This window comes from Megalops cyprinoides, chromosome 22 (genome assembly GCF_013368585.1).
Source record: "Megalops cyprinoides isolate fMegCyp1 chromosome 22, fMegCyp1.pri, whole genome shotgun sequence".
Lineage (NCBI taxonomy): Eukaryota > Metazoa > Chordata > Actinopteri > Elopiformes > Megalopidae > Megalops > Megalops cyprinoides.
This window is the reverse complement of record NC_050604.1, coordinates 2,823,722-2,843,567: the sequence shown is the minus strand read 5'-3', so window position 1 is coordinate 2,843,567 and position 19,846 is coordinate 2,823,722. Positions and strand designations below refer to the sequence as shown.

General features: G+C 44.1%; 1 protein-coding gene across 2 annotated transcripts in view; it reads left to right on the top strand.

Moving 5' to 3' along the window:
* The first annotated feature begins 263 nt into the window (after positions 1-263).
* Positions 264-19,846, top strand: part of slc4a11 (solute carrier family 4 member 11) — a 63,776-nt gene continuing 44,193 nt past the window's right edge. For both annotated transcript variants that reach the window (XM_036516832.1, XM_036516831.1), the window contains exon 1: positions 264-405. In XM_036516832.1, the coding sequence (XP_036372725.1) occupies positions 369-405 (37 nt within the window). In that variant the 5' untranslated portion in view covers positions 264-368. The remainder of the gene's footprint in view (positions 406-19,846) is intronic.

Here is a 19,846-nt window from a genome sequence, read left to right as displayed (position 1 = left end):
GACTTTGTGGATTTATTCCTCCTGGTGCCCTGACAGAGGTGTAGATTGAGGAGAGAGTGTCCGATCCCCTCCCCCAGGGGCAGACAACAGAGCAGACAAGACCAGGTGTCTGCAAGGTATACCAGGGGATGCTGTTGGCTGCGTAGACTTATTGTGAGGGTAGGCGCTAGGACCCAGAGGCTGCTGGTGGGCCTAGCCTGCCCGCTTCCCCTCCCCTCCCCTCCCTCAGAGAGCCAGACAAGAGCTGGCTGACTCACCACAAGCGTGCGCGCAGGCAGCAGGGGAGCGTAGCAGCAGCGATCTCGCATTCATCAGGTCGAGGTTAGAAGACCGCCATGGGTTGACCACTCGGAGTGCGCACCCGAACCATGGAATCCAACAAAGTTCTTCATTTTGTGCCGTCGGGTAAGTCCACCCCCCCCCCCCCGACCCCCCCACACACTAACCCCCCTCAGGCAGGCAGGGGAAAGCATCTCGGCATCCCAGGGCTTCCCTCCCGTGAAACCTGAGAAACCTGGTGCAAAACATGTGCAAGCTTTGACAAACGCTCTCAGGGCTCTCAGGGAAAAGGGGGGGATTGTTTTGCCAGGTCAAGTAAGTTGCTACTTTGACATTGGCTTTTGTAGCTCTAAAATTGCATGTTAATTTGTTAAAATATTAAAATCATGTTCTTTTCCCCTTTTGGGGGGATGTGGGGGGTGGGGAGTCATTGGGGAGGATTGGTGTGGTAGCTTATTTTTGACATAGCTATGCAGAGCAGTACTCTGTTTTGGGGGGATTAGTTGTGCTGTGTGCATGCTTGGTTTTCTGTGGCTTTCCTGTTAGTCTCTAAAAACAAGAATGAAGGAAAAAAGCAGACTCACCCGGAGACAGATTACCTGTAGAACAGGGGAAGCCAGAAAGCAGGATTAGAATATAACATGTGGAGCGTCTTTGAGGCAGCTGCTGGAAATGTGCCATTGTGTTCAAAGGAAGTTCTGTCTGTGGCCATAGGTAGCTATGTTACATGATCGATGCTGCATTTAATGTGTCCTCTGAAGGTTCAGACACAGTTGACAGTTGGTGCGCAGTGTCTGTCCTGGCCTGTTGTGTGGACAGTGTTTTGGCTAAATTCCTGAGCTGGTTTGCATGCGTTTGCTTTGAGGCACGTGAGAGAGCAGGGGCAGAGAAGGAAAGGGTAATTACTGTGGAGAGCATCAGGTAGTTTGTGGGGGCAGAGCAAGAGTCACTCTGATCCTTCTCTCTCAGCTGGATGTGACACTGATCAGCATTCAGCACAGAGCCACGGAGCCTCTGTGTCCCAGCCCAGCCATCTGTCCCCAGCACCCGGACACACACACACCCTGCAACATACAGACATTCCCCTGCAATACACACATACACCGAAACAGACATTCCACCAATAATTTACACACACACACATATTCACACGCACGCATACAAATAAACACATGCACACACATATCTCCTCAACGTACACACGCAGGCACATGTCCGCAACACACACATATGTATACACACATGCTCACTCAACACACACACACACACATTGTGTGACTACACAACCACAACACATACACACTCACACACATACAAGCAAATGCATTATGCACACACCCAAATACACCCACACACCTTTCCAAATCCCCCAACACAACACACAGGCATTACACCCCACCCACACACACAAACACACTGTCACACACATTCATTAGACACATGTATTGACAGCAACTCACCTTAGGAAGATACGTAGTACCCGGCCTAAGGCAAGAGCTTATTAAGGTCTGTAATAAGGAATAACTCATTAGATGTTTTGAGCTATTGTAGCCATTAGGAAGTAACTGTAGAAAGTGATGAAAAATGAGCCATATCAGCTCTGTTGTAACAGATTATGTCAAGCTTCACTTAGCCTATGTGATGTGCAGGACTTTGATAACAAGGGCAGGACTCTGCACAATAACTCACAACAAATAAAAAGCCCTCTGACCATTCCAAAATGAGTGCATTAGCATTCCAGTGCCAGGCTTTCACTCTCAGCCCCATGGGGCTCCTATGATGCATGGCATTGTGTGGCTCCCCTCAATGGCTGGATTCACTAAGATAACTCCTAACACATAAACATGATTAGATTATGTGTTCTGCACTGCATGTCCATGCACTATATAGAGATGGAATTTCCTTGAAATTTACAACTTCCCTCCACAAGGTACATATTTTGTAAATACGTTTTACAATATGGGAACAGACACAAATTCATTACATATAAGAATGGGGAAAAGGGTGAGGAGAGAGAAATGCCTTGATTAATAAGACATAAACAGACAGCCTTTGATAGGAATTCCACAGTTTACGATGACCTCTAATTTGGAGTGTCCTTGTAGTTTTATTGCCCCAGATGTGTACATCTGAATGGCTGCTCTTTTTTAACTATCCAGAAAGGGTACAATAATTCAACACTTTCTGTAGTTTTTATGTCTCTTGAATGTTTAGCACAATAAATTCTTAATAATGATGCAGAGAGCTGGTTAAGCCATGTGGAACATGAGTTTATTTTTAACACGGGTACTTTGATGGGAAGGTTGATGGACCTAGAGGTAAATAGCATAGTTACTTTACTATTCTACAACAACATGCTCAGATATCATTCTACTTCTGATACTATTGATATCTGAGCATGTTGTTGCTGTTGCATGCTTCCTGTTTGATGTGTGTGCAGTAACACATGCTGGGTGGCTGCCTTGCGTTAAGGCACATACAAATGACACAACACACCCACATATTTTGACTGTTGCAAAGTTTATTTTAAGAACATTTGCAGGGCATGCACAGCAATAACAAAAGGATATCCTATGTGTTAATTGCCTGTGAAGGGGAATTTTTGGCTGTGAGGATTGAAGATTGAAATGATTTCTGTTGTAAGACAGAATTGTTACCATGCCTCTTCAGTGCAGGTGGAAGGACAGTTTGAGCTGAGGGTTTTGATTTGGATTGGTTTGTCATCCTAGCTTTCCCTGATTTATACTTCCTGCAGGCTCTGTAACTTTGTACGCTTTATGCAGAGGAACGCCTTACCTTCTCTATGTCACGATGAACCTCTGAAACTAGGAAGTATTGAGTTTTGAAACTTCCTGTTTTCTGTTACTGTTTTTTTGTCTCTTGCTACACCAGAATCAGTTACTCAAGGCTACCCATCTTGGAAACTGCCGTCCTCCTGGTCCACTGCCGTTCAAAACATCATACACTACTGGAAGAGTACGAAATATGCGGAAAGAAAGTTGTCTGATTTTCTACCACAACACAGCAGTGTGGAAATGAGCTTTCCTTATTACAGCTCAGTGCCATTAAGTGCTTAAGTGCACAGCCTTACACACCGATGTAAATGCAAGGCTTGCAAGGAAGCTTTGATTGCCTGATGAAATAGATTGACCTATTTAATTACAGATCTCGGATTCAGCCGCCCCGCTGAATAAGGTTCATTTAGCCAAAACCCATAATTAAATTCAGCACAGAAAAGAAGAGGGGCAAGCCCTAACTGGATGGTAAGGATGGGGCATGGCACTGCCAGCATTAAGGCCCAAACCCTGCCATCCTGAGCACACTCGGAGGGAAAGCACCAGAGCACAAGCCGTGCCAGTTGCTCCCCTTATGTAATGAAACGAGATGATCAAATAAAACAAACAAAAAAAAATGCAAGTTGTGTAACATTTTTTCTCCCTAGTTTCTAAGATACTATGTCAAGGCCCCCAGCAAAGCTGAGATTGTTTCAAGATGTTCAAGGATAGCCGTTTTGATGAATTCTGACCTTGGGCTGTGGCTCAGCAGGAGCTATGTGTCTGCACGGTGCATCTGAGCACCGCGGGAGCAGCCAACGGGGTTCAGCAGGGGGGCAGGCGTGCCCGGGATGCGTCTGAAATGCTGCATGGCCCAAATGGCTCCGAGTGAAACAGCGGATCTGGAGGGGCGCAGGGCGAGCTGGGGGAAGAGGGCAATGTGCAAGCAATTAGCAGGATTCCCCTCAAAGTGAATGGGAAAGGTCCAAGTGGTAGAGAAGGAGGAAGAACAGGGCAGTGAACCAGAAGGATCCAGGCCTATGAAAATAGATTCCGTAATGAGCACTGACACATGCACCATACATATATATGTATACTGTATATACACCTATGATCTCACAGATCAAAACATACCAATATGAGTGTAGCTATCACCTTAAAGGTTGTACCTGCCTTCTACTGTGCAGGTCAGTGCATGCCACAATAGAGAATGCGAAGTTGACATCACGCCGTGTTGAATTTTGTTTACACACCATCTTGTGAGGATCCCGCTGCCTTTCTGTTTGTGAGTTGGAGGCTGTGTTTTGATTTGAGGCTGTCTGTTGTGATTCTGAAAAACATCGCCATGGTAGGTCAGTGCTGCTGCATCAAGAACTGCCATAGTAGGTCACACCATCATTCAGGAAGAACTGGACTATGGAATGTGTTTTTCGCCTTTCCTGCATGGAAAAAACACGAAGGGAAGCATGTTGAGGAGGTCATGTGAAGACACCGGATGGCGTGGGTAGCTACAGTAAGAATGAGGTCCAAGATTATAGCAAATCTTTTTTATTAATAATGCAACTGATCAAACCCACTGCCTATGACTCAATAAAACAATCACATTGCTGAACGTTTTTGAAAGTTTTGTATTTTGTTTGGTTTAATAATTGGGCCAAAAAGAGGAGTGCCACCTTACCTTCGCGAGTATAACTGTGCTCCCGCAGTTTGCTGGCTCGTGAATTAGCAGATCTTGCACCCAGCCACTGCAAAACTTCATGAGCTTCTAGGGATTTATTTATAACTGTTAAATGCAAAGTGTATGCACACAGTCCAAAAACGAGATAATTTACAATGTCCGGGTATGTGAGTGGAGGTGGTGCATTGGGGTCTGTAATCCAGTCTTGGGCTGCCAAGTCATATGGATCTATGTTATTTATTGTTGTTAGTTTGTCCAAATACCGTTGCTTGGCATTGCGATTTAATTTCTCCCGGTAGGGTCTGTTTTCTTTCTCTTTCCCCTTTTCCATCTCTTCCCTTCCCCATCAGATTTGAATGATTTAAACAACTTTTTAGCCAAACAACATGTTAGGTATGCAGGTAACCACTGTAGCAGGCACAGAGCGTGTTCCTCACAAAATGGCGCCCCCGTCCCCACATGCAACATGGCGTGACGTATATTCACATTCTCTTTAATACCTTACCACCTCATCAGAGTTGGGGTCAATTCAGTGAATTCAAGAAAAGAATAGACACTCGATCAAAAAGAAAATGATGGGCAATTCATGAACTAAATTTAAATTCTTTTCTTGAGTTGGCTGAACTGAAATGGAACTGACCCCAACTCTTCTTACAGGTCAAACCATGCAACGGTTAGACCATCCACCTGGCCGAGGGAAATGGGGTTGAACAAAGTGTCATTTCCTCCGACCCCAGAATCGCTGAGACAACAGGATGAGGTCCCCACTGTTTCCGAAGAGCGTGCCCTAGCAGTCAGTGTCGGTGAGCCTGTGCTTGGAATCTGGCTGGATGGTAGAGTAAGGCATTACTTTTCTAGGGCAGCGTGGGTCAGTGCACAGCAGCCATTTTTGTGACCCACCACAGAGGTGCGTCTGCCGAAGGCCTCATGCCTCGGCCAGCTTGCGGCTCCCCCGGGCACAACACCGCCTACTAGGCCAACACCTGTGTCGCCATATGTAATCATAGCCCTCCTCCTGTGATTTGTGGCGAGGGAGGTAATTTTGGTGAGCTTGAAGTGGATATGGCTTTGATTGTGATCAGGCACAGCAATCTGCTAAAATACAAAGCAGTGTGTGTGACGTTTAAAAACACAGGCACCAGCCACAATCTAAAGAGAATAATTAATCAGACTAAGCCAGTGGCTGCCCACCGCTGGTATTTAATGCAAGAGGGAAACGGCATCGCATGTTTTTTTCTTCAGTGGTCACTAGGGGAAAAAAATCTTCTGTGATTACCACTAGAACTGCCATCCTTCGTATGCGCATAGAATCCACAGCAGCGAGCACATCAGACTAGTCTACTTCTGTAGGATCATTATGAAAATGAAAATGAGCACAAAGTATCAATTCAACTGAGTAACCCCTGTTAGTTGCATCAATATTTTTATAATGTATCTTTAGTGAAAATAGGCATAATTTTAAAATGATTTGTAAAAAACACCATTAAGCAAAGAGGAGTAATAACAGTCACAAGTAAAGCTTCTTTGCCATTTTCTCTAAGAATTATCAAAATTGAAACAAGTAAGCACACAATACACATAAACTATGTGAATTTCTGCAGAAGGCAGGCTTTTGTATCATTTGCCACTGGTAACCCCTGCAGTATAGTGTCCAGTGGTTTTCAATTGAAATTAACCCTTTTACCACATATAAACCTGCTTATTATTCTCTTCTCTAGAGACCATTGCACAGTTTTGTCATATGTGTTTTATATGAAGTATCTATGTGTATAGCTTACCAAAGTCTGTGTGCTTTTGTGTGGTGGTCCATTCATTAAGCTTCACTTTGGAGACAGTTACTATACTGCAACAGAGGGGGGCGGTGTGTCTGAAAGTGTTTTTATAAACAGAATTCTCAGCTCTTGCACAAGACAGGCCCACAACTCTCGCTCACATGGCCTCTGTTTATACCAAGGAAATTATTCATTTTGTGTTTTCCTCCAGTTTAGCTCTGGTTGAATAGTTGGCAAACCAGCATTCAGTGGATTGTGCCTGTAGTTAATCAAAGAATAGACTAGATGTCAAGCCAAAAGTTTCATAAGACATTTATACACACACATGCACAGAAATGCACACTGCAGTTTTCTTAGTTGTCAGCTAACTTTTTTTTTGCTATTTTAAGACACTTACAGCAATGGCAAGACTTTGTTTGGACAGTTAAATGGTTAGTAATAACACTGTGTTAAAACCTTAAACAGCATCACGAATGGGAGCTTTAGAGCCATGCTTGCTGATTAGATAATTTATACCATTGATGGTCTGGTGATTTACACTATTGCAGCCAGCCCTGGCCTTGGTGGGATAGATGTTTCTGTTTCATTTACATCCAACCCTTAATTATGGATCAGTGATTGCATGGCTTTATATTTTATGATACTGAATCGAGGTAGCGATATACATGGAGGACATGTTCATGTCACATGAATGCCGTGTGTATGATTCTGGTTTTATTTTCACCTTTAGCTGAGTGTTGAGGAAGTCAAAAACTTTGGGAAGAGGCATCTATGGTCAGACTACATGGATTACAGTACACTTCATGTGTTACACTGAATGGGTTACACTGAATAGTTACACTGAATAATTACATTGGTTACATTGAATATATACACTACATAGGTTACATTGGGCAGATACCCTGCATGGGTTATGCTCAGTAGTTATAGTGGATAGGTTACACTGAGCAGTTGCACTGCATGAGTTAAACTAAATAGTTATACTACATGGGTTACACTGAATATTTACATCTACAGGGTATCTGTAGATGCCTCAGCGAGCTGCTGTTAGAGCTCTCGGCTTGACATCTCTCTGCTGTAGGTGGAGTATTGCGTTCTCTTTTTTGCTGCATATTTAGTGGAGGGTTTGGCTGATGCAAACCCTTCTCAGTAATTCTGTTTTTCTGCAGTTTAGGCAGGTGAGTTGTTGTCCCGCCTAGTCTGCATGTCTGACAGTACGCCAGTGGGTGGCAATCGGGCGGAGCTCCCTTCAGCATGGCCCAATGTGGCTCCAGTGCTTTTGTTATTGTAGCTGTGGGAGTGAGCAAGAGAGTGGGCCAGCCTTCAGCAGGTGGCACATGAATACTAACTGTAGACACTGTCTGCCCCTGAAGTCAAAGTACCAGGCTACTCCATTGTGATCTCTCCCCCCACCTTCACTCTGAATTCACAGCTCTTTGGCATGTGGCTGAGTGGACCTGGATAAAATGTGTGCTGGGAATTCACTGCTTTGCAGGAAATCGTGTGTGTGTGTGTGTGTGTGTGTGTGTGTGTGCATATAAACCCATTTTGTTCCTTGACCAGATTAGCATTTTAAATCTAGATGTTTTTATCCCTTTCTTTCCATGTCTATGCACATTGAGCACATTTTGTATTTTGCAGCTGGGAAAGGAATTGGTGTTATTGGCAAATGCTCTTTGCAAGTTTGCACTGGCGTGTTGACTCATGTGCATAGGGCTGCAGTTTATGTGAGAAAGCACTGAGAGCTTGTGAAAGCTCTCAGCGTTCTCCGCACCCCACACTGGCCGAGCTGCAGCACTGCAGTCAGGAAGCGGAGGCATGCTGAAAAGATTAAAATGGGCAGTTTGGCTCTTGTAGGCCCTGCGATTGCACTAGCGCTGTGGGCGGTTTTCCTGATGCTGTCTCCTCTACACAGAGCCTGATGGAAGCTGCAAATATCTGTGATCTGCTCTGTGGTGTGAAGTCTGAGCTCATAGCTGCAGGGCCTAGTGACTGCCTTTACATGTGCTTGTTACACGCACCCTATGAACACAGAGGGCAGGCAGGCATTTAACAGGTTAACTGAAAGGTAGAGGAGCAGATGTGGGATGAAGTGGAGTAACAGCGTGCACGCTGAGTGGCCCTCATGTGGCACGAGACTGTCTCAGCGAAGACAACTGCACACGCCCTGAGAGGGTGAAAACACACAGAGGTTCAGCTCCGATGTGGCGGTGAGATAAGAGGAAATGGAAACTGGTCCTGCATGTTCAGGCTTCCTGTTTGTTGAGCACGTGGTCCAAGAGCACTTCCTGAGCCACTGCCAAATGCTCACGTGTCCAATATCTCTTCTGCCAGTCGGTAAAAGCACTTGTTCCGAGTGTACACTGAGCGCTATGGCCCAGGTTCGAACCCGACCGTGTCACTAGCCGACAGTGACCGGGAGCTCACAGGCGGAACACATTGGCTTCGTTCCGCCGGGGATAGGAGTGGATACGTCTGCAGGGGCTTTGGTCCCATTAGCAACAGCGACCCCTGCTGGTCGATCGGGCGCCTGTGGTCCACGTGCCAAAGCTGCATATGAAATATCTTCCTCCGACTCATCTGTGTGCTAGTTTAGCTGTGGACCACAGTGCGAAAAGAAGCAGCGGCTGACATCACGTTTCTCAGAGGAGGGCACGTGCTTGTCCGCGCTCTCCCGGATTGACAGTGGGGGTTGTGCAATGGGACTGAACATCGATGATGACAAATTGGACATTCCAGAATTCAGGGAATTGGCCATTCCAAATTGGGGAGAAAATGGAAAAAAAAATGTCCTCTGCCTTTCCCTTCAGGCCTGAGCAGCTAGCTGCCACAAGAGCAACTGACAGCTGACATTCTTCAAATGAACAGTTGGTCCTCTCACAAATTCCTGCCCTGGTGCTTGTTACCTCTTTTGGAAAAGATGTTAGGAACCAACTACATGCCAGCTTAAGAAAGGACCCAGTTAAGCCTGAATTTGTTGTTTTTTGTAGTTCAAAAAAAATTGTGGTCACATTGCAATGATAACTACACATAATTCTCCGTAACAAGGCTCTTGAACAGCAATAGGCCTGATTTTCATAAAAATGATGCAGGTAGAGTATACATTTTCTATTTCCATTTAATAGAGTAATGCATATGAGGGTAATAAAGCAAGATGACATTCTTAAAATATGCATGTTATAGTTGGAATTACAGATACATTTTAAATAGATTTTATAAGTGGATTTGTTAGTTTTTGGAACTATGTTAATAGCAATATACATTTCTGCAAAAAATGTACAGACTTCTTACATTTATCAAGTGGTTACCAAGGCTTTATGGGTTCAGTCACAACTTTATAAAAATATATGCTTTTAGGTTAACAAGACCTGGGCAAATTGAATCCTTCACCCACTTGGTGGATGCATAATAGAGGTATTTCATAGACTTTTATTAACTCACCATCAGCTTTACAGCAGCATGGGTGACAGTGGGTAAAGTCTAGCTGAGTGTGGAGCACAGAGGGGAGGTGGGCAGGAAAATGCCCACAGAAGGCTGAGTGGATCCACATCTGAATGGAAGTCCAGGGAATGTGTCCTCTGGGGGGGTCTTGGAGGTCAAAGTTCAGCCAAGGATTCTGCATCACAGATATTCTATTTACTGACCAGATATTCTGTTCCTTCCTTCCTTCCATCCTCTACCTTCAGTTGAAATATTATGCACATGGAGCCAAATGTCTTGCCAAAATATAGAATATCTGTGGCTCTACCAGCATGCACCTGTGGAGCCATACAGATGGAGAGAGAGTCATCTGAACCACAGAGGCTGCAGCAGCTCTGTTAATCACGTCACAGTCTCATTTGTTGAGATTGAGCGCTATTCTGTTGGCAGATCTATTTAAGGTGACATCATTTACACCGTTCATCAAGAACTGATGCAGGACTCAAATCTACGACAGCCTGGAAAAATGATCGTGTTTATCATCCCCTAACTGAAAATGAAAAGTCTTTGATGAGGTGATTTTCAGTGCACAGAGAGTCTAAGACCTGATCAAAACACTTCTGACCCAGAGGGCTCACAACCCATTATATACATACACAAACACACACAATGATAATGATTTTGGCAGGATACCTACATATATTGTCAAATTTGCAATAGATTTTTATGGTCCCCACTGTTTTTGGTATACTAATGATATATGCTAAGAAAAAAAGATAGCACTTGCTATTCAGTGAATGTTTAAGCCTTAAAAATCATTTGCTACCAAAAAAAAAGCCAGAGAAATGTAAACATGTAATAGTTTTTAACTTTATGATTTTAACCTTATGATTAAGGGTGATTTGATTTGAAGTGTCACCTATTCATCAACAGCAGATCCACTCCATTATGTCTGATGTGTTAGTATTACTTTTGTGCACGAAATGTTTGGATTTGAATAAAGATATCATAGATCTGAACAGAAAGGCCAAAGCTGTCTATTCCATTATGACTAAGATGACCTCATGAGAAGGCATAGCCATCACATCAGATGTAATCAGGTGAAAAGGAAGCAGCTGCTAATGGGTGATCCTTATTTAAACTGGCATGCCTGCTAATCGTGTAAAATTATCAAAAACAGATTCGGGATCATTAGCAAATAAAAATGAATCTCTCATCTGCCTTCTCCATTTCTGTGTCACTTGCTGCCTCAGATTTGCCACTTTCAGATCAAAGGCAGGGTTGTACTTAATTCCAATCGGGTGAAGAATGATCAGTATTTACCCTGGTCTGGAGATTAAATCATTCCAAATCATTACTATAAGCACTGATTAGTTGTGTGTGCTTGTGTTTTACTTGGAGGAGTGAAATGGAATATGCTATTGATATGTAAAAGGAGCATGTCATCACTGATGTGACCTAAACATGACACATATCTGCTACTGGTCTGTCTCTACAACAAAACAAGTAGCCAGACACATATAGCCACAAATAGGCTAGTGCATGCGCAGAAACACACAAGCTTAAACAAACAGACCAATGCAATAGTAGCCATGCAAGCCCTTCTCTGATGAGTGCATTTCTCAAAATAATGATTGTTCTTGGCAAGGTGTAGGTACCACCCGCTGAAATAAGAGCTCGTACCAAATCCGACCCGATCTGCCATGGAAACCTCTCTGTGAGGAGTAATTACTCAATGTCACGTTTGAATCCATCTTGTGGAATTGTTAATGACGTGCCAGAGCTACGAGTGCAGGCTGCGTTGGGCAGCAGGCAAGGAGCAGCCAGTGGGTCTGTGGCTGTATTCAGCAGCAGCTGTTAGCTAGAAGCAGCAGCAAGCCCACAGCGGGATCATCATCACAGCGTGTCCACAGAGCCACACTAGAGGACTCATACATAAGCGACTAACATGCGCTCACACACTTTTGAACGAAGCCATTTTTGCCACACATTTAAGTTTCTCTGGAAACAGAACTACCTTCAGTGTTTTTTTTTAGATGGAATTCATATATTACTTTAATAAAGGGAATATTTTTGTTTTATATTTCATTGATGTTAACAGTATACATTTTGCAATTGACATCTACATTTATAAAGTTGTCTTTCTGAAAGCTAAATATGGGGGGCCTGTAGAACAAAATTTTTGAATAGTTTTTGTTTTCATATCTTTTTATCTTTTGCCTTTTATGGCATTATGATGTTCAAAGGGTTGTTTGTTAATATTATATTGCTGAAAACCTCTCCGGGCACCTTTTAAAGCAGCATTCTGCTGAAAAATTCAAGATCCTTTAATCATGCCATTACCTTGAATATCTTTTGATATCTGAGTGATTTTTGAGGTGCTTGCTTTTTGATCAAAGCTATCCAAAGACATGATTTTCTCTATTATTTATGATTGAAATCCACTGGCTGTCTGTCTCTTATATATCCTGAGGCAATGATACTTATCTATAATATACTGGAAGTAACATTAGAGTAGTGGCTCTGATTCTGGGTTCTGGAGGTAGCTGTACGGAGTCGTGGTTTTTGTTCTAGGTTCTGGAGGTAGCTCTATGAAGTTGTGGTTTTGGTTCTGGATTCTGGACCTATGGACTGTATGGAACAAAGCCAATTGATTCCGCTACTGTTCCAGTCAGTGTCTGCAAATGACATGACTGGTTTTCAGAGCTCACCCTGCATTTAGAGCAAACGCCTTGTTGAGTCAGCCAGTTGGGACTCTGTGGTGCAGAAGATGCTGAACACTTTGAGTTGTGTAATTGACCCTGGATAAAGACTTAATCTTAGAAAAAGAAATCGAAATGAATGATTTATGAGACCAGAACAAGGTATCCACGCTCTATTAAGCCTGCATCAATACATATTTTCTCAGCCGCATATACCTCATGAATGTTTGAACATTCTGTGCTGCCCTCAAAGCAAATCGATAATGGCTGCAATGTGTGTAGATTACTGCCCTACTTCCTTTTCCATGCTCAGAAAAATATTAGTGTATCCTCAAACCTTATATATAAAGCAGGGCATATGAACTGATAATTTAAGGTACAGCTAACCCACATGGCACATGGTATGCAAAGTTTCATGCATTAAATATCACATTGCATTTCTCTGAAGACTTTATGCAAAGAGTGTAACACTGTTACGCGGGTACATGGCTTTGTATCAGGGCACTCTGGCAGATGAAACAGAATCAAACACATTATTATACTGTTCCAGTTCTCCCCCAGCAATTAATTATGGAAGGACCGCAAATTTGCTGTTTATGAGAATGAACCATAACAGGTCAAAATGATGTGGCCTGGAGACAGGTCTGTCATATAAAGGCATCTGCAGAGTTCGCATTTCGGCTAGCATGTGGATGTCAGTCATCCACCACAGTGGCCTTTATGTACTGTCTAATAATTCTGCTACCAGACTGATTACCTCATCAGTTGGTTGTTGCACACAGCATTGGAAATACTTGGGGCCTTGGGGCAAATTTCCTGAAGAGCGATATCAAATGTGTTTGAAAGATAGCTGAAGCACATCAGTACAGATCTGACACAATGCATAAACACTGTTAGCTACACCACAGTATAGAAATCCATCTAACTTTCTTATATGAACCAGTTTTTTTCCATGATCACTCGTCTGCTTGTAGTGATAACTTTCTATGTATCCAGCACAGTGGCAGCTGGTGAGCTGGAAACAGGGGAGGCTGAAACATTACCTTTAAATCTATCATTACTTTCAACCTGTTCCCCTTTATCCTCCTTGATTAACAATAAAACAAATAATTCACAGAATAATTGATACTAGTGTGAAAATAGAGTAAATGATTATTCTCAGGAAACAGCGCAGATTGTCTGTAGTTTGTGCGCTATTGCGAAAGCTACAGCATGAGGTTGTTTAATTAACAAGGATGGCAATTTGAACAATTAAGTGGCAAGTAATCCCAAAGCTTTCTCTTAACAAGGATGGCATTTATCGATTTAAATTACGTTAAATGCTCATGACACATCACAGCTTTTGTGAGGTCTGTGTTCTAAATGTTATTGTTCATTGCACTCAACCTAACCTAAAAGTTTATTCTCAGTCATTTAAATCTATCTAAATTTATCTAACTAAATTTAGCTCCGTTTTGTCATTTGAATTTTGTAACGCAAAAAAGCTATAATGTGAAACATTTAATTAAACAATCTCACGTTGTAGCTTTCGCAAGCACACAAACTACAGACAATCTGAGCTGTTTCGCGAGCATAAGCATTTACTCCATTTACGCGATTGGCGTCAATTATTCTGTGAATTATTTGTTTTATTGTTAATCAAGGAGGATAAAGGGGAACAGGTTGAAAGTAATGATAGATTTAAAGGTAATGTTTCTGCCTCCCCTGTTTCCAGCTCACCAGCCGCCACTGATCCAGCATGGATTTTCCTCTTGAGTACTATTTAATGATAACTTCTGAACACAAAGCCATACATGGAGTGGTTTGCTATTGAATGAATCTTGGTATATATATATATATATATATATATATATATATATAAAATAATAATTAATAAACTTAATGCTCCCCCATGCACTTTCAGTTATCAGTATTATTGATATTGAAAGCACAGCAGGGCTGCTTAATTGGTTGGTTTGTGTGCATGTTTATGTTTGCGGCTGAAACACTACTGCTGTCATGTAGAGGGGGATATTCCTCCTGCAGGTAAGCAGGTTCCAGTTACAGTTGAGCACTGATCACTGCACATACGAGCCCAAATACTTCAGAAAGGCAGGGGAGGGAGTGTGCTTGGAGCTGCTTGGCACAGCTGTGGGGAAGAGAGGTGCAGTGTGTCCCAGAGCTGCTTAGTAATTTGCAGATAATCTTGATAAGGAGGACATGTGGCTGTAACTCTGTCAACGCTGCTGAACACCACAGTCATCAACAGGAAGTGCGCCGGGCTGCACACAGGAAGTCCACAGGGATGAACAAAGGGGACGTGCACACAGAAACCCTTTTCAAGTGTTTAATACGAACTCTCCAAATTTACAGGAGGATTAGATCCTGAGTGTGTGTTGCTGAGGGTGGAGGCATGGGGGTTGAGTTTGCAGGCTGTGATTGTCAATGACTTCTAGTGTGCGTTCTTGGTCAGAGGTGGTGTGTGCTCTTGGCTGGTGGAGGAGGTGGTGTGTGTTCTTGGCTGCTGGAATGAGTGGTGTGTGTCCTTGGGCCGAGGTGGTGTGTGTTCTTGGCTGGTGGAGGAGGTGGTATGTGTTCTTGGCTGGTGGAGGAGGTAGTGTGTGTTCTTGGTTTGATGAGGAGGTGGTGTGTGTTCTTGACTGTTGCAGGAGGTGGTGTGTGTTTTTTGGGCCAGTGGAGGACCATTTGGAGGAATGCACCACAGCAATATTGATTCAGGTCTCACCTCTCACCCTCCATCTTATTTCTGACTCAAAGTATCCTGTTTCCACAAGGTAAAGAGGTCCCAAGGGAGAAGCTCTGAATTCTCACATGTGTGACTGTCCCTCAGAGATGAACATTTCATGCTCATTAGTGTCTGTAGTGTGAGTCGTCTCTAGGGAGGAAGTGACTGCAAAAGAAATGAACTGAAATGATTGGTAATAACATGTACAAGGCACATTCTGCAGAACTGGAAAGTCTATGGCTGTGATGTAGTGTTGCATCAGAGTCTTCTCATGTTGTCAGACTCCACAGAGTAACTTCACAGCCTGTGGCAGAATACCAAAGTCATAGTGTAGGTACATTGATGCTTGACTGATAAATGTCACCAGAGTTTCTCTGAAGCTCCTTTGATGCAGCAGAAGACAGAATCAGAGTGCCGCAGGTCATCTGGATTATAGCTCCACAGCAGTGTGACAGTGAGACAAAACACAGAGGCCATTATGTAACCAATCGGCTGTCTCATTTCCTAGATGAACCTCTGTGAAGTTCGGGAAGAATGTGAGTAATCCCTGTAATCCCATTAGGAGGAAAGTGCTGTTCCGGGGAGCTTAACCCCCGCAGTGCAGGGGCTCTGTGGTCAGTGAGGTGCTCGTAGGGCACCCCTGACCTGGTGCTCTGCCCCCATTTCCACAGCAGCATGTTTTTCCCACAGCATGTCCCAGGCCTGTGGACTGCGAGGCTTTGGGTTCACGTCGGACAGCCCACCTTTTTCAAAGACACCTTGTGGTAAGGTTGTGAAAGTCATAAGTGTGTCAAGGCCGTGTGTGACGTGGCTGAGTTCCTGTTCCACGGTGGTCAACACACAAACCACAGTATTAACCCTGTCGGGACTCTCACACTGCCATCCAGAGATATTAACCTCCAGAGAGTATTGCAGTACAAAAACTAGGCATTACGGGGGAAAAAATCTGTGTAAATGTCTAATATTCATATCAAATTCAATTTCTGCGGGATTTTGTGTTAGTGTACCAAAGTGGGTGAACAGGTGTCTTTTTATACAGAGGGTATGAGCAGAGAAATAGCATTCATTCATGGACTAGCATTCTTTATGTTGTTTTATGGAGCTGGGTTTGGCTTGGCTACTGAAATGTATACTTTTTTCTTTCCTTTGTCTTTATTTTTAATATATGTGAAGCTGAGCAACTGGAAAATGTTATAACATTGAATTGCAGTTAAAACTAGCAGAGCCATGCCCTGCTGTAGAGAACTCTTGCTGTTGCTCATACACTATGTGCTCTGCTGTAGATGGACTCCATCTTGTAGCTCATACAGTATGTGCCCTGCTGTAGAGACACTATATGTGGAGCATGCGACACCAGGGGGCAAGGAGCAGCTCAGTGGGGTCTCGTGTCCCACAGACATGGTGCTGCCAGGGTGCCAGTGAGTGGCAGCTTGGAGACCGGAGAGTGATGACTGAGTTTCTGCCTTTCAGCACAGAGGAAACCCTTGGGTTTCGCTAAATTGTGATTGGGAGAGAGACAGAAAAAAATGAGACACTCTGAGACTTGCGAGAAGTGCGTTTTAATTTGTGGTTTCTCATGAGGAGAAAGAGTTTGTCAGTTTGCTTGCTTGCGTGCATATGTGTGTGCGTGTGTTCAGGGCCGGCGTGCATGATGCCTGGGCCCGGGACAAAATTTCATCAGGCCCCACCCCCACCCTAATTAAAATAAAAATACGCTTTACAGCACGCTTGGAATATTCGATGCCATGCTTTATTGTTAGGACAACTGAAATGTCATTCAAAAACGTTCAAAAAACAGTCAGAATGTCATCCGCCGCACCTTTTTGGTAGCAAAGTCATGTATTATGTCCTTAAAGTCCAGATTCTGCGCCAACTGGCTCTCCATTGAAAGCAATGCCAAACCATTTAATCTGTCTTGAGACATAGTAGATTGCAGATAGTTTTTTATAAATTTCATCTCACTGAACGCATGTTCACCACCCGAGACAGTCACCGGCAAGCACAGGAAAATGCAGGATCCTAACCAGGGCCAGATCATGGTATGTGTCTTTCAGGGCCCCCCCCCCCCCCCCCTCCCTTTGCTATATTGGTGTCTTTCTTGCCTTCTTTGAAAAATCATCCACTAGATCGTCAAAATGTAGCTGTCTGACAAGGTCTGACCCTATTGACATAAGTGACAATGAGCTGTAAGCACCCAGGGGCCCGGAGGCTGTAGTGGTCAGCTCACGCTTAAGCACCAAGGGGCCTCACATTGTACGTACTGTGGGGCCCAGGGACCCTAGTGGTCAGATCACACTGTAAGCACTGAGAGGCCTAGGGGCCCTAGTGGTCATCTTACGTTTTAAACACCAAGGGGTCTGGGGGCCCTCACATTGTAAATGCCAAGGGGTCTGGGGGGCAGTAGTGGTCAGCTCGTGTTTTAAACACCAAGGGGTCTGGGGGCCCTCACATTGTAAGTGCTGAGGGGTCTGGGGGGCCCTAGTTGTTAGCACACGCTATAAGCACCCAGGCGCCTAGTGGTCAGCTTGCGCTGTGTGCACAAGGGGCCTGGCGTTCAACTTCCTTTGGAAGTCTTGGGCCACGCTCCGCACACGGCCTGAGGCTTGGAGGCCCCCTGGCAGTCCGAGGCCCCGGGGCACTGGCCCCACTGGCCCGGTCCATAATTCAGCCTTGCTTATAACTAAGGGCAGATAGGTAGCTACCGTGTTACACTCAATAGCTACAAGAGTTTAAAATACAACAGCATAAAGTAGCAAATTATTCCAACTGCACACTAATAATAAATAATACAGAACCGGCAAGTCAACTTCAGCAGCTGTCAGTCTCGCAGTTACCCTGCTGAAACGAAAGTTTAGCAAGATAGCCAGAGATGGACACTCCGGCTTCAAAGTAAAAGTCCTGCCACATATTTGTTCAACCCATGCACTAAACAAGGTGATTTCACTAATTAGCTCCTCTACCTGGCTGAAGAGTTGTGCTAATTAAATTCAGCTGGTGTAGTGCATGGGTGGAACAAATACGTGGCATGATTTTTACTTTCTGAAGCCGGGGTGTCCACCTCAGAATATCTTCTAGGCTAAACTACCTCACTAACATCTAGTAGGGTTCTCATTTTGCTATCAAGCTAATTTGCCGTTTCCTCAAGTTTTAAATTCCAGATGTCATTAAACAAACAGTCACAGCAAATGAGCCAGTAAACTTCTGTACTCACTTGCACGAGTATGCATTAGCAGGCTTGTCATCTTCTTTTTTTTCTCTTTTCTTTTCACTTTTGAGCCCCAGATTTCTGAGTAGACATTTTGACAGCTCGATTTGGTAAAGGGGGTGTGGACAAATTAATGTAGGACTACCCTTAGGACCAAACCATTTTGCAATATAATATGGGGGACATATTTAGGCTACATATTGTAGAATGAAGATAAATGATTTGATGGCAAGCATCCTGTATTCAAAGCAAATAATGCGGACACGTTCTGAAAACATATAAATTTGTCTAAATATTCCACCAATCAATGGCCATCATTTATTAGTGAGGATCACTCTCTCTCCTGCCCCCCTCCCCCCCGGGCTGGGCCTGGGACAACTTCCCCGGTTGTCCCCCCCAGACGCCGGGCCTGCGTGTGTTTGCATCAAACTGGGAGCCGGTGTGGCAGAATGTCGGGAACACTGTATGATGTTAGCCTGAGCATGTGTGATTGAGAACAGAGCAGAGGGACAGAGCAAGCAAAATGACAGAGAGAGAGAGGGAGCGAGGGAGGGAGAAAGAGAGGGGGAGAAATGAAATGGAGAAAGAGTGTGGAAAGTGACAAGGAGAGGGAGAGGGAGAGAGATGGAGAGAGAAGGAAAAAGTGTGACAGGGAGGAACAAAGAGAGAGAGAGAGAGCATCACAGGGAAGAGGAGGAGAAAGACAGGGCATGGTAGGGGAGGGAGAAAGGAAAGAGTGGGAAGGAGAGAGACAGAAGGAGAGAGGAGAGAGAGAGAGGAAAGAGCATGACAGGGTGAAAGTGAGAGGGGAAAAGAGATGGGGAGAGAGAAGGAAAGAACATGACAGAGAGAAGGATAGAGAGAGGAACAAAGATAAGGAGAAAGTGTGACAGGGAGCTTTCTCAGCCTGTCTGGGATATGTAAAGGAGCCAGCATCTCTGCAGCAGGCCAATCCCAGCTCTACAGAAAGACAGGTAGAGCTACCTTTCATCCCACAGCTCCGGGGCTCAACCTGTACTGCAGAAAGCAACTCTGCAAACTCATAATTGGACCTGCATTGTGAAGAAAAAGTGGAGCTCTTTGTAGCACAGATAAAAGCCAGCCAGAGGAGAGCGCAGAAAGACTGTTTGAGCTATTCTTAGCCTTTCTTGTCTCTCTTCTTGTGCTGTTGTTCACCAAGCTTGGGATTCTGGAAGAAGATCTTCATTCCTAAACCCAATTTGTCTGATTGTGCTGCTTATTTATTGCGTTCCAGTGGCTGCACAGCCTTGCAGGACAGCTTGGACATGCA